At 41.5% G+C, this 12,999-nt stretch overlaps 1 protein-coding gene across 7 annotated transcripts in view; it reads left to right on the top strand.

The window, feature by feature from the left end:
* PBX1 (PBX homeobox 1) overlaps window positions 1–12,999 on the top strand; it is a 315,946-nt gene that overhangs the window by 240,422 nt on the left and 62,525 nt on the right. For 5 of the 7 annotated variants that reach the window (XM_061183157.1, XM_061183156.1, XM_061183155.1 and 2 more), the window contains 3 exons: window positions 2,231–2,390; window positions 9,640–9,752; window positions 11,094–11,183. In XM_061183157.1, coding sequence (XP_061039140.1) covers window positions 2,231–2,390; window positions 9,640–9,752; window positions 11,094–11,183 — 363 coding nt within the window. The remainder of the gene's footprint in view (window positions 1–2,230; window positions 2,391–9,639; window positions 9,753–11,093; window positions 11,184–12,999) is intronic. The other 2 variants (XM_061183159.1, XM_061183160.1) reach the window with 1 other exon arrangement.

Raw genomic sequence — 12,999 nt, 5'->3', positions numbered from 1 at the left:
CACAGCTGCAAATATACAGCTCTTTGAATATCCCCATGAGACTTCTCTCCTGGAACGCCAAACTCATATATCTTACTTCCCACTGGACTTCACCACGGCTCTGCCCACGGGCTCTTCAAACTTAACATGTTCAAGATGTGAATCAAACTTTCCCCAGAGAATCAGTGATTCCTTCTGCATTATCTGTCTCGGAGTAAGTCAGTCATCTCTGTATCCCTAGTGCCTAGCACATAGTAGAGCTTGTCAATGATCGTTGAACAGTGAGTGAGTTCATGAAAATACCGATTCTATACATTGTTCAGGGCATATGACATCCCCCTAGTGGGCGATGCAGGAAATGCCTGAACTGACCCATCATCTTCCCTGCATGAGCATCTATTCTCCTGTAGAAAGGAATCATCCCAGGACCGGTCCCTTCTCCACCCTCTTCCTTCTCACCTTCTCTCATGTAGCCAATTTAATTAGACCACAGGCATTTTCTTTCCTCCTCAAAAGTCATTCCAAACTTCCTTCATCTTTCCCCCTTTCTTCCAGCTCATCCAGCTACCTCAGAAAAAATCTCCCTGCCTCCTTTCCTCTCTCTCTGTTCCACTTAGAAGTCAAAAACCAACCACAATGATGATTGATTCCTATGAATAGTGAAAGTTACATCAAGAAAAGCATGAGCCCTGGTCTGGGAGGATCCCACATGCCGCGGGGCGGCTGGGCCCGTGAGCCACAGCTGCTGAGCCTGCGCATCTGGAGCCCGTGCTCCGCAACGAGAGAGGCCGCGATGGTGAGAGGCCCGCGCGCCGCGATGAGGAGTGGCCCCCGCTCGCCGCAACTAGAGAAAGCCCTCACACAGAAACGAAGACCCAACACAGCCATAAATAAATAAATAAATAAATAAATAAATAAAGCTACTAACCTTCTAAAAAAAGAAGAGCATGAGTTTGGGAGTGAAATTAGATAGGCAGCGGTCCCTAAATGGACCCAGAAATGCCCTTCCTCTTCCAATTTAACTCTCTTTCTGTAGGCACCAGCATTTGCAATAAATAAAGCATTTTCTCTTGAGTTTTTTTCTCTCTTGTTTACTAATATTGCAATGCTATGTTTTGATTTTTATAACAGAGGCTTGGCATTTCTGCTTCGGTATGAGCTATATAGGTCTATGAGGGATAGCCTTATAAGATTTTTAAATTTAGCTAATGCACTTTAAAAATAAGTGTAGTTTTGCAAGAATTTTCTTTATCTGCCATTGTTGGGGTAAATTAAATTACATGTAAGCTGTGGTACATGTGTTACCAACTTCTCCTTCTCTCACCAAATTCATGGTTTGTTTTGTAATTGTATAAAACCACAATATTTTAGTTTGAAATCACATCTGAAATATGGGGTATAAAACTCTCCTTCCTAAGGCAGGATTATGGGAGTAAAACTTGAATTTCACTGTGTCTCCACTTGTGTCTGGCAGAGGTCTTGGTATAAAGAGAACGGGCATAGAATCAAGCCAGGACAGCCGCTGTGAGCCACATGAAGGAAATAAATTAACAAATGAAAGTAAATTACGTTTATTTTGTGTATTGGTGTTAACATTTAAAGCCTGGAATTCAAAGGAATAATCAGTGCTAGGCTTCAGTTTTTCCTCATGTAGATAACACCAAGCTTTGCACAAAATACTTAGTGAAATTTATTGGATTGAATTATATTGATCCTAAGGTCAGTAGTACAATGCAGCTAAGAATCTAGTCCATATTAAAGTTATTTAACTAATAAAAATGTGAAATTAATCCATCCATGAAAGCACCCCTATGTTGATATAGATTTATTTGGCTATTTAAAGGTCTGTGTATTTTGATTGCCCAAAGTCAGCTTTAACATTGGTAAGTAACAGGCATTTCTCCTGAAATGCTAGGTTTATTTTAGTGTCCTATACTTAAGAGGTAAGCAGATTTAAAATGCTTGCCCTGAACTAAAAGGGTTCTAGTGAAATGAGCATCTCCTCCCTAGAAAAATTTTTGTCACAGTGGTTTTGCTAGATTGTGTTATATTAAGCAAGAGAATCTCATTTTATATAGTTGCTCCTCTCCAAGCCCTTCCTTCAGACCTTTTAATTGATGTTGCAAAATCAGAGCTAGGATGAGACCAATTAGCCTACCTCTTCAACCCTCTCATAAGTTCTTCCTTTTCTTCTGTGATGTTTGTGCAGGATGAACTGGTAACTTTCTCCTCTTCTTTTAAACCGCTCTAGGTATCAAACTGGTTTGGAAATAAACGAATCCGGTACAAGAAGAACATAGGTAAATTTCAAGAGGAAGCCAATATTTATGCTGCCAAAACAGCTGTCACTGCTACCAATGTGTCAGCCCATGGAAGCCAAGCTAACTCACCGTCAACTCCCAATTCAGCTGGTTAGTTTTTTCTTTGAATTGGGGGAAATGTTCTCCATTTTTATATGTGCTTTTCCTACACTGGGGTTTTCTTTTAATTCTTTAGGCTATGGATGGGTTGATTTATGTATTTGATTTGTCTTTTTTACTGTTGATGCGACTTTGGGTTTTTCTTTTCATTTCCAAAAAGCAATGTGTTTTGCTGTTTATAAGATGGACTTGTCTGAGGGTTTGCACTAATGTGTCTCTTTAAGTTGGACAGAGGTAAATTGGTTGGTTTTGATGAGGAGACCTCTAAATTCTCCTTTCAGAGATTCTAATAAGTAAGCTTGACTTAGTACTTTGAGATAGTCCCTTGGGGTTCAGGCATTTAGTCTGTCTCATATAAAGTTGTTGTCCTTATCTATTTTGCTGTTCCTATTACATGATGTCTGGGTCATCTACTAGCATGCATTCTTTGAAGGAATATTCACTCTTCTTTAAATATCTTATTAAAATGTTCTGGTCTGCAAAGCCAACTATGGTGATTGCTATCCATTGTTTATAGTTGTCGTTCTTTACTGTTTTATTGTGTTGGTTTTCTTTATGTAAACTACAAAGAAAATTGCCAGTCGTTAATTCAAGTGATTCAGATTCCAGTTTTCCTGTTACAGTATCAGTCATGTGCTGTGCTCCTGGTTTTATTTTAGTAAATGTGCATTGTATCACTAATTTCAGAGTTAGCCTAACATAATATATTTTGGGGGTGTGCCTTGTACCATCAGTTCTTAATTTCCACATGTGAAAAAAATAATCAGTAATGCATAAAAAATATAACCTTGGTGTTTGTATGCTATGGAAGGCATGCACGTTGGTGCTTTTTTTTTTAAAGGGAAAACCAGAAATATTTCTTATTAAATAAGTATTTATTTATTCAATAAGCCTTTATTAAATAAGTTAGATTAAGATATTTCTCCCCATAATGAACCAGATGCATTGATTTTGGCTGTGGGGTACATGTCTAAGAAAATTGATGCCCCAACTTTAAAGGGTCACAAATTAAATATGTTAGATCATAATATGACTTTTAAATCTAATTTCTAACATTTGAGGGTATGTGGTGTCTTTGACCTCCCCGCTTGTTTGCCCACTAAAATAAGTCCTCTTTCTACCCTGTGGTAGATTGTTATTGGAGACATGTAAGGCTCCACACACTAATGTCTTCTGTGAGCTTCTAGATGCTTCTAATTTGTTATCATATAGTTCTCCAAGTCACTGGGCTGTACCATCACAGCTTTCTTTTGTTTAAATGGAATCATGCATGAAGAGTGGCCTGGGCTTTGTAAACATGGATATGGTAAGACAATGTAGAATTCAATCCAGTTTCATTTTTCCCAGCACTCCAGATTAGGTAACCATGGAGAGCATATTTGCTTTTTGAGGTTTTGTGTGTGTGTGTGTGTGTGTGTGTGTGTGTGTGTGTGTGTTTCCTTCTCTTCTCATCATGGTGTGATTGACAAAGGATCAAGGCTAACAGGTTCAATAACCAGAGAGTTTCCTTCTTCCCCATCTGGTCAATTATTAAGCATTTCAGACCCAGCAACACTAGTTGAATTGTACTGCTAGGCAAACATTTTCACTTGTCTCTTTGGAAGAAGTACAATTCTGTCAACATTAGCAAAAACACATTCGATACCCTTGCAAAGGTTATCATAATGCAAAACAGATATCAAAATGACTTTTTCCTGTCCCTGATATATCTGCGTCGCAGATGGCTTAGCATGATTTATGACAGTCTTTAGAAGGGCCCCGTGGACTCCCTTCATTACTAAATCCCTAACTTTTTATTCTTTCCTAAAGCACTTGAAAAGAGAAAAGTGAGCATTTTAACCCCCTCGTCTGTGTTTAAGAATTATTTTGGCTCTCTTGGAATATCAGTATGTGATTACAGTTTTCTAAGGAATTTTTCTGGTGGCTTAAACTTCATGTGACTATTCTGAGCACAGAGTAAATTATTATGGAAAATTTGAGCTAAGCTTTCCAGTGGTGCATAAGTTGTTGGAAATAATATGCAGAGGAACCCCTTTGTAGTGCTTTTTCTAAAATAGAGACAAAAGAAAATACTATTGTATATGTGCGATAGCATGGAATTTTAAAAGATAAACGGTTTAACAGGAAAAGTTATAAATGGGTTTTTCTGTCTTTTCTTTGCTCTTAACACAACCCAAATCGCTACACAGATAAAGGGAGAACTTTAAAATGTTTCAGCTTTTCACATAGGGTGTTTATATAATGTTGTATACCAGCTCTTTGATAATTCCTAAGGGTAAATAATAATTGAAATAGCAAGTTTTAAATAAGAGGTTAGGAAGTGAAAATATATTTTAGTTGAGTTTAGAGTTCTGGAACCTGGGAACTTTTTATATCCTCAGTATCGAAGCAGGAGTTTTTTCCAGAAGCTTTACTAAATATAAATACTCATTTCTACTGCAAGGAAGATATTTTGCAAGTAAATCTTATTCCTTCTAGAGGCTTTTGTGTGGAGAGCAGTACTTCAGTATCTTTATTTAGGCCTCTTCTAAATATCCCTGTTTGTTGATATATGCCTGGCCTCCTATTTCCTTAAGCATAATTCATAAAAATCACGTAGGGCTAGGGCCTGTGAGGAATTAACAAGTATTTCGAGATACTTGGAATGCTTCGTATTTTACACCAGCAGAGTGGGGCAAAATGGATGGAGCAAGGAGGAAGAATAGAGAGAAGACAAGAAAATTAAGTTTTGAAAAAAAAGAAACAAAAATGGGGACGAACTGAAGCAATAGTTAATAACCCTGGGTCCATAATTCTTTTGGAGTGACCTAAAGTGACACCTTCTCAATTTCCTATTTTTGATGAGATTATGAAAGCAAGAGTTAATATCTCAGAAAAATAAGGCCCTTTTAGGAAGGTTGGATTATCTATTTTGGAAGGTTGGAGAACATTTTAATATCCAAGAAGAAAGAAATTGGCTTATGGGTTACAGATCTTTTCTGTGGCATAGCATCAGCATTGATATCTTAGCAGGACCTGTGATTAGCTAAGCAATCCCCGTTTTTCTGAGGCTCAGAACCCACAGATTTGAATTCTTTTGCTTAGTTGTATGTGTTTGTGTGTGTCAAGGACAACAGTAGATTCAGCCATGACATTAGTTAGCAGCAAGCCCTTTAACATATTCTTATTATGCCCCTCATAGGAAGTTTGGTGTTCTTCTGGGTTGGTGGAAGGTTATCATATTAAGACCCTGGACACTGGCTTCTTAAGAGAAGTTTATGTATAGTACACATGGTTAGAGAGGCGGTAACACATCCAGAGAAGTTGACTGACACTGCTAGTAAAGCCATAGGAACCCTCATGGTTTTGTTTTTTAAAACCAGTGAAAGAATTTATCCCATTGATGTTTTCTGCTGTGTTCTTTCTTCCTATGTTTCTTCCCTTGTGGAAAATGAAAACACAGCCTCCTGGAATTGGAACTCTAGAACCTGGACATGCACACCTACTGAAGGTTATCTGGTTTCCCATTGAACCAGATAACCTTTCCCTCTTGTACTTTGCCCTGAGTAGAAAGTAACAATGGTTTTATTTTAATTTGGAGGGAAAAATCATGAAAAACGGAGAAGTGAGCATGATATAATTAAGCTTACATCCAGCAAAGAGACTCTATATTTGAGCCTCCAAATGGTATAGGAGGCAAATAGAGTCCAGTACGATCAGACTGGCCACCTAATCTGTGTGAAGCCTTGACTTCTAGATTGCAGAAATTAAGGCAATACTTGCCATCCATCTGCTTCCTAAAAATGCTGTGAGTTATAATGAGCTAATACTTTTAAAATACCTCAAGTTCCTTAGGAAGAAAAAGTAAATTCATTCTTGTTCTAGGTCATTGGTTCTCAATTTCAGTAAGTTGCCATTTTTGGCTGTCACAGTTGTAGGGGGATGGATGTTCCTGGCATCTGTTAGATGGAGGCTAGGGATGTGTTTGACCATCCTACAATACGTAAGATATTCCTCCACAACAAAGAAGTATCTGGCCCAAAATGTGAATAGTGCCAAGGTCAAGAAACCCTGCTCTAGATTGAGATATTATCATTAGTATTCTATTTTTTGGATTTTGAAGTTAACTGAGTTTGGTTTTTTTTTTTTTTCCCCTGAACAAATGTAATTCTCTTGGAGACTCTTTAGAGTAGAAACAGAGTGTTCAGGAAATTGTCTTTTATGAAAATGGCTGTTAACACGTCTCCACATCGTGTTTGCATGAGCAAATGCATCAGAATCTGTAGGTGATCTATCACTTCTCTGTCTAGTTGAGTGCAAGTTTAGCTTTGTACATGCCCCAGCTGTCTGGTTTACGGCTTAAACGAGCTACTTGCCTCCCTTCCCAAGCCAAATTCAGAACCTTTTAACTGGCAAGCACATCTTAAAATGTGCTTCTAGTCATTGCCATCACTTTATAGCCACCTGCAGGTAAGGTTCCAGACTGACCTTCTCAGCAAGCCAGGTAATTCTGTTTTAGTTCTTTGAGAATTCCACAGCACCTCCGAGAGAGCCCACATGCTATTTGTCTATGAATCACATCCTTCCCAGGAGTTTATCCAATCCAGGATAAGTTCTTTCCAACTTCCAGTGCCAGATGGAATGAGTCTTCCCCTCATTACTTAGATGTTTGTGTGGACTTGTGTCTGCCTTATTGCAATATTCATGACACCTGGTCTCTTTCCTCAGTGAAATCACTGCCTCTAGTTACTTATCAGAGAAGCAGGAGCCATGGCTGTGTTGTACGTGGGTGTACAGAGACAATGAAATGCTGAAACAGCATGGCCAAAAGCACAGGGACCCCTTCTGCGATTACTGCTCTGATTTAAACGCATTTGTACATGAAGTACATTGATATGTGCATATTTATCTCTATGTACATTAGGCAGCCAGACATATTTACAATTTATCAATGCACATATATTTTTTAAATCATCTGTGTCAGTTGCAATGTATATCTTGTAAATGGCACATTCCGTGCCTTCATGATTCCATGGGTGCCATGTTCCTTGGCATCAGTGTAGCCCTTTGGAAGTTTCTCCCATTTCTCAGTCTGTGTGCTAATTTCCAATAAACCATCAACCAAGCATGTAGAGTGTATGTTTATTACATGGTATTTGGTTGGGAGAGAAATAAGATACCTGGGCTTCAAACTGAATACTCTCGGGGGAAAAAAAAATTCTGATATCATATAAACAATTATAATTTGGGTTCTTAGAGCTGCCGGTTCTTGGTTCTGATAACATCTACCTGTGAGCATGTGTTGTAATACTTATTATAAAATGGCTTTTAATATTTAGGTTATATTGCTGTGGTTGAAAGAAAGATTTGAGAGGGATGTAACTAGGACACAGATGCCTGGATCTTATATATCTTAACATACGAATGTGATCTGTGCTACGCACTGCTTCACCCACATGTTGGGGGGGACTGTTTGAAAGATTTGCACCACATTAATGGAAGGAAGGTCCAGGCCAAAGCCTCTGCCCACTGATTGGGTGTAAGCCACACCTGGTCAAATCTTGTACCTATTTTTGCCTAAGATCCAACTTTTCTAATTCCTTTCAGATAAGCTAAACCGAGAAATGTGTGCCAGATGACATACATAGGACATGTTTCAGAGTTATCAGGATGTCATAGTTCTTTGGATGGTGCTTGAGTTGTCCCCCACCCCCCCAAAGAAAGCAATCCCTTTTTCCCATCAGAAGGGAGTTAAGAGTAGAGGATCCATGTGTGTAGCAAAATACTCAGCTGGTTCCTTGCATAAGGATGAACACCCCAAAGAACAAAGCAGAATGGAGATGTTCCTTAACTTGAGGTTGTCCCCAAGTAAATTGTCCTCAAGTAAATCATTTGGTTCCTCTAAATGGCTCTTGCCTTTGAAGGATGAGGATACCATGAATAGTAGAGGGGAGTGGCAGAGTTTAGAAGTCGTTGCTAGTTAAGTGGTCCTGCCATGGAACAAAAAAACCTTCCGTTCAGCTTAGCTGCAGCTCTTCATGTGAGGCGAGACAGCTCTCTAGGACGGCACAAATCCCTATTTTGGGATAAAAGAGAGTCAGAGCTGGGGCATGAATCATTGTTGGGCGATTCCACACGGATGATGGCTGTCTCAGAATTCAAAGGCAGGAGTGCAATTTGAGCAATACAGGGATGGAAACAATAGAGTGGAACTGACCTGGGTCCCTGAGGTCTCTCCTTTTCCAGGCTAACGTCATGTTTTAACCAAACCTTGCACGTTGAGCTTTCTTTCCTAATGCGCTGAGCTGCACGATGGCTTCAGAATAATATTAAGCTTTTCCACGGCCTTGTGTTTAGGTTGAGGGGGGACTAGGTTTACCACAGTGGAACCAGTGGAACCCGTGGAACCCGGGTGGTGCCTACAGGTTAAGTCTGGGAGAAAGCTTCAACTCTAGGAGGAGGAAGCAGATAGTTAACTGCTCTTCTGGAGACTCACTTTATTATTATTATTATTATTATTACTATCATTTCATATTTCATGCATGCTTGAGAATTCCTGGTCCATTTTCTGTCTCATCTTCCTCCAAAATGGCAGGTGGCAGAGAAGAGCATATTATTCTCACTTATTTTTGCAGTCCTCATGGTTCTCTTGGACTGTTTGCCACCCAGCAGGGAACATCACCTTCTTTCTAGAAATCAGGAATGTTGGTGACTCATATCACAGGGCCAGCCCTACTGTGCAGCGTTGCCTTCATGCCCTCCCCTCCCAGGTGCTGCTCCCCATGTGAGAGTAGATGGGTGTAGCATTAGTTTATTTAGAATCCAGCAGATAGCTCACGTGCTCCATCGTGGTGGCAGAAGCACCATTGACCAGCCTGTAGTCTCCAGCCCGCAGTCCCCCAGCCAATCCTAGAATTTTAGAGGCATGAAAGAGAGACCTTGGGTCTGGAGTCTGTCTCCAATTCAAACAGAGCAAGTTGAGAAGAATACATGTTTCCTTTCTCAGCTTGAAGCTGCTAAGGGGAAGCAGTCCTATGGGCAACTTGCAGTGAGATGTGGGCTTCGCATAACATGAATGATATGCACCCTTTATTGCTTGCTCTGTTCTTCATGCTACTAACCAGACTCTGTTGATGTTGTTTTGATTTTAGTTTTTATCTGGGGGGGTTGCTTTGCATGTCATTCTTCCTCTTGGCTGTTAGTTGCGGGGGTTAAGCCTTTTCCTTTCTGTGATTCAGGTGCCTCACTCTTTCCTTTCCAGGTTCTTCCAGTTCTTTTAACATGTCAAACTCTGGAGATTTGTTCATGAGCGTGCAGTCACTCAATGGGGATTCTTACCAAGGGGCCCAGGTTGGAGCCAACGTGCAATCACAGGTAGGGACCCAGCCAATGTGCCACCAGGTGAATGCTTTAGCGTCCAAGAGCCCTCAGTCGGATTGGCACCTCCTGCTTCTGTCCAGAGAGAGAGACGGACAGACAGAGAGAGATGTAGAAACAAAACCTTACCAACAACCAAACCGAATCAAAGACAACCATTGTCGTGGGGAATCTCGTCCACACTTTGTGAATGCGTTTGGCTCTGGCTTGTCAGTCACACTAGGAAGGCAGGAGAGCGGCAAGCACAGGGTGAGTGACTAAGGCCCGTCGGGCAAGTGGACCCAGTGTATTCTTTGCTCATGAAAGGGAAAGGGAGGAGGAGTTGAGTCCATCAGTTCACTTTTCAGGTCCCTCTCTTGTTTGTTGCTTTTCCACACTCCACATTTGCCCAATATAGAGGTCATGAGTGACTAGGCACATACCTTAGTATCCCACGTTTTCATTTTAACCTTGAAAAACACCCAGCCAGGTTGACTAAACTCATCTTCTTAGTCATCCTTGAGGTCAAGGGATTTGGGTTTCTGGTGATGAGTCTAAGTCCATGCTGGGAAACAAAAATCAAGCGTGTGGTGTAAACCCTCAGCGCTCTCTAGTTAGCAGTTCGCCTTCACGACAGCTCAGAAGCCATCCTCCTGTGTCAGCACACAGCCTGATGTGACAGGGTGAAGTCCTGTGCTCTGGGTCGGAATCGCTAGGGAAGTTCTTAGCCAAGCCCATCCAGGGTCCCACCCTGCAAGAGGAGCAGGAAGCATTACATGCCTGGAAGAGACCAACTGGCCAGTGATTCAGCCCCCTGCTCAGGAAACATTGCCTGGAAACAAGTTTGAGGAGATATGGTCAGACTTTGGTCAAATGACTAAACAGCTGGCCATCATTTAAGTCCTCAGAAAGACAACATTAGTCTCACCCTGCTCTCTCTGTGAGGGGGCTGGCCAAGCCCCTCTACACAGAACCTTGACTTTTGTAGGATCCCCAGCAAAGAAGTTAGATAGGATGATCTGGAGGGCAGGGAAAAATCCCTTCACTCTCCCCACTCTCAGCCCCTCTATCACCCAGTCCCTGCCTTCTCATGCAGCATTGTTGAATTAGTTTCAGTGTTGGGAATCCCAGCTTTCTTTGACCATTTTTCTGTCTTGCTTACTGAAATCAGAAAGGATAGTGGATTCGGCATAGAGAGGAGGCCCAGCCTCCTCCTAATGGTTCCTTTCCCAGGAAGAATGTCTCCAGTGATCGCATTAATTTGGCGAGCCCAAATGGTAGCCTGTGTGATGATGATGTGCCTCTCTTTCCCTGCATCTCCCTGACTAATTTCCTCTCTGTTGTTGTTCATCTGTTTAGGTGGATACCCTTCGCCATGTTATCAGCCAGACAGGAGGATACAGTGACGGACTCGCAGCCAGTCAGATGTACAGTCCGCAGGGCATCAGTGTAAGAAAACAAGGCTCCCCCCCCCCCACCCTTTGTTTTTCTTCTATCACTGTCAATTAGTTCAAAGCCATAGGGCTCAGAATGCCACTTAGTAGGACTTCTTAGCTTTACGGTCACCTAGTTTCTTGTTTCTGTATCGGTCATGCCATCGGCAGCATTCTACCCTCAAAAAAAGTGGCGATTGGGCAGGCTTCATGCAGGCAGCTGGCGTCTAGGGCTGTCACACACAATCAGTGTCTGCATGGCACCTGCGGCCACATGCGTTCAGCTGAGAGGGGCTGCTAAACAGGTGACACCTAGTACAACAGTGGTAGGAAACGTCCCCACAAGCGGGGGCCTGGGAACCTGGGGAGAAAAACCAGTAGCCGAAATCCATTGCATCCAGGTCTGTGGTCTTAAAAAGAAAAACCTTTCTCCCATCTAAGGACGATTAAAAAAAATTAACACAGAGGCTGGGTATACTGAAGAGATGGGGAGGGGTGCAGACCATCTTCTACTTGTTCTTGGGTGCGCTGGCGGCTCCTGACTAGCATGAAAATTCATAGCGACAAGCTATGTCGCACAGAGTGAAATCGATCAGACAGACACAAGGAGAATCGAGTGTAGATTTGGGACAGCAATCCAACTTGATTTCTCAGATCAATCGTCCGCTATCTCAGCAGCGATGACAGCAAGCTGGGACAAGAGGGCAGCCTGGAAAAGGAGGCTGTTCTTTAGATCAGAGGTGATTTCCTGGGCTTTTAGAGGTCATAAGATGCTCCAGTAGAACTATTGGCTCAGAACTGTCTAAGAAAACTATGATTGGATGATAGTGAGGATTTTTTGTCGTTGTTTCTGTTGTTAGGATTAAAATAAATTGGGGATGGAGGGTAGGAAAGGTAGGCATAGTGTGTTGATGTAATTCTAGCCTATACTAATTGAGATATGGAATCTGCAATGAAAAAGGTGATAGCTTTTTAACTCTGCATTGGTGAAATCATATATGACAATGGCCAGCCTGGAAGGAAGCACGAGGATACCAGCTGTTTCATCAGATGAGGAACGGTTGAAAAAATTAGGAATTCTTAGCCCATTAAAGAGAAGGTTTGGGTGGTAAGTAATAGTTTAAGACACGCTGTCATCAACGAGAGAGATTGGATTCATCGTGAATGATCTAAAGGGAGGTAGGATAGATCACTGAGTAGAAGATTCAGGGAAACAGATTTCACTTCAACATCTCAAGGGCCTTTGTAAGATACAGTCAGAGTTGTCCAAAGAAGGAATCTTTTGCCTCTGGAAGCCAAGAATTCCCCGTCATTGGCGCGTTCAGACATTGTTTGGCTAACTACTTGGTCAGGATGTTATAGAAGGGAGTTAAGTACCAGGTGATGACTGTCTTGGTGACTTTTAAGGCCCCTTCCAATTAGGAATTCTTTATTTTCTACCTTCCTTAGGCAGAATCTCCTCTGAGCTTATATAACATTTATCAAGTTCCTCTCTGGGAGGGAAGGAGGGAGGTTAGAGCTGACCCTGTTAAACATACTCGGGGCACCTGTGTCCCTTTTTTAGAAAGGGTTTCCAGAGCAGAGGAATTTTTCCTTTCCTGTGCTTATACTAATTATTATTCCTGTATTCATGGCTGACTTATCAGACGCCTGCTTAGAAAAAATCCAAGATACCATGGTGGAGAATTGTGTTCTCAAAAATGGATTCCAAATGAATTAAGTTGTTCTGTGTTTGTATGGGGAGGTTCAAGCACATAGGCATTTATCCATTGCCTGGATCTTTTTGAGCTAGAAGATCGGTCTTTCCAGAAGAAGTTTTGCTCTGTATGTAA

Source organism: Eubalaena glacialis, chromosome 3, assembly GCF_028564815.1.
Source record: "Eubalaena glacialis isolate mEubGla1 chromosome 3, mEubGla1.1.hap2.+ XY, whole genome shotgun sequence".
Taxonomy (NCBI): Eukaryota; Metazoa; Chordata; class Mammalia; order Artiodactyla; family Balaenidae; genus Eubalaena; species Eubalaena glacialis.
This window is presented reverse-complemented; position numbering and strand designations above follow the sequence as displayed.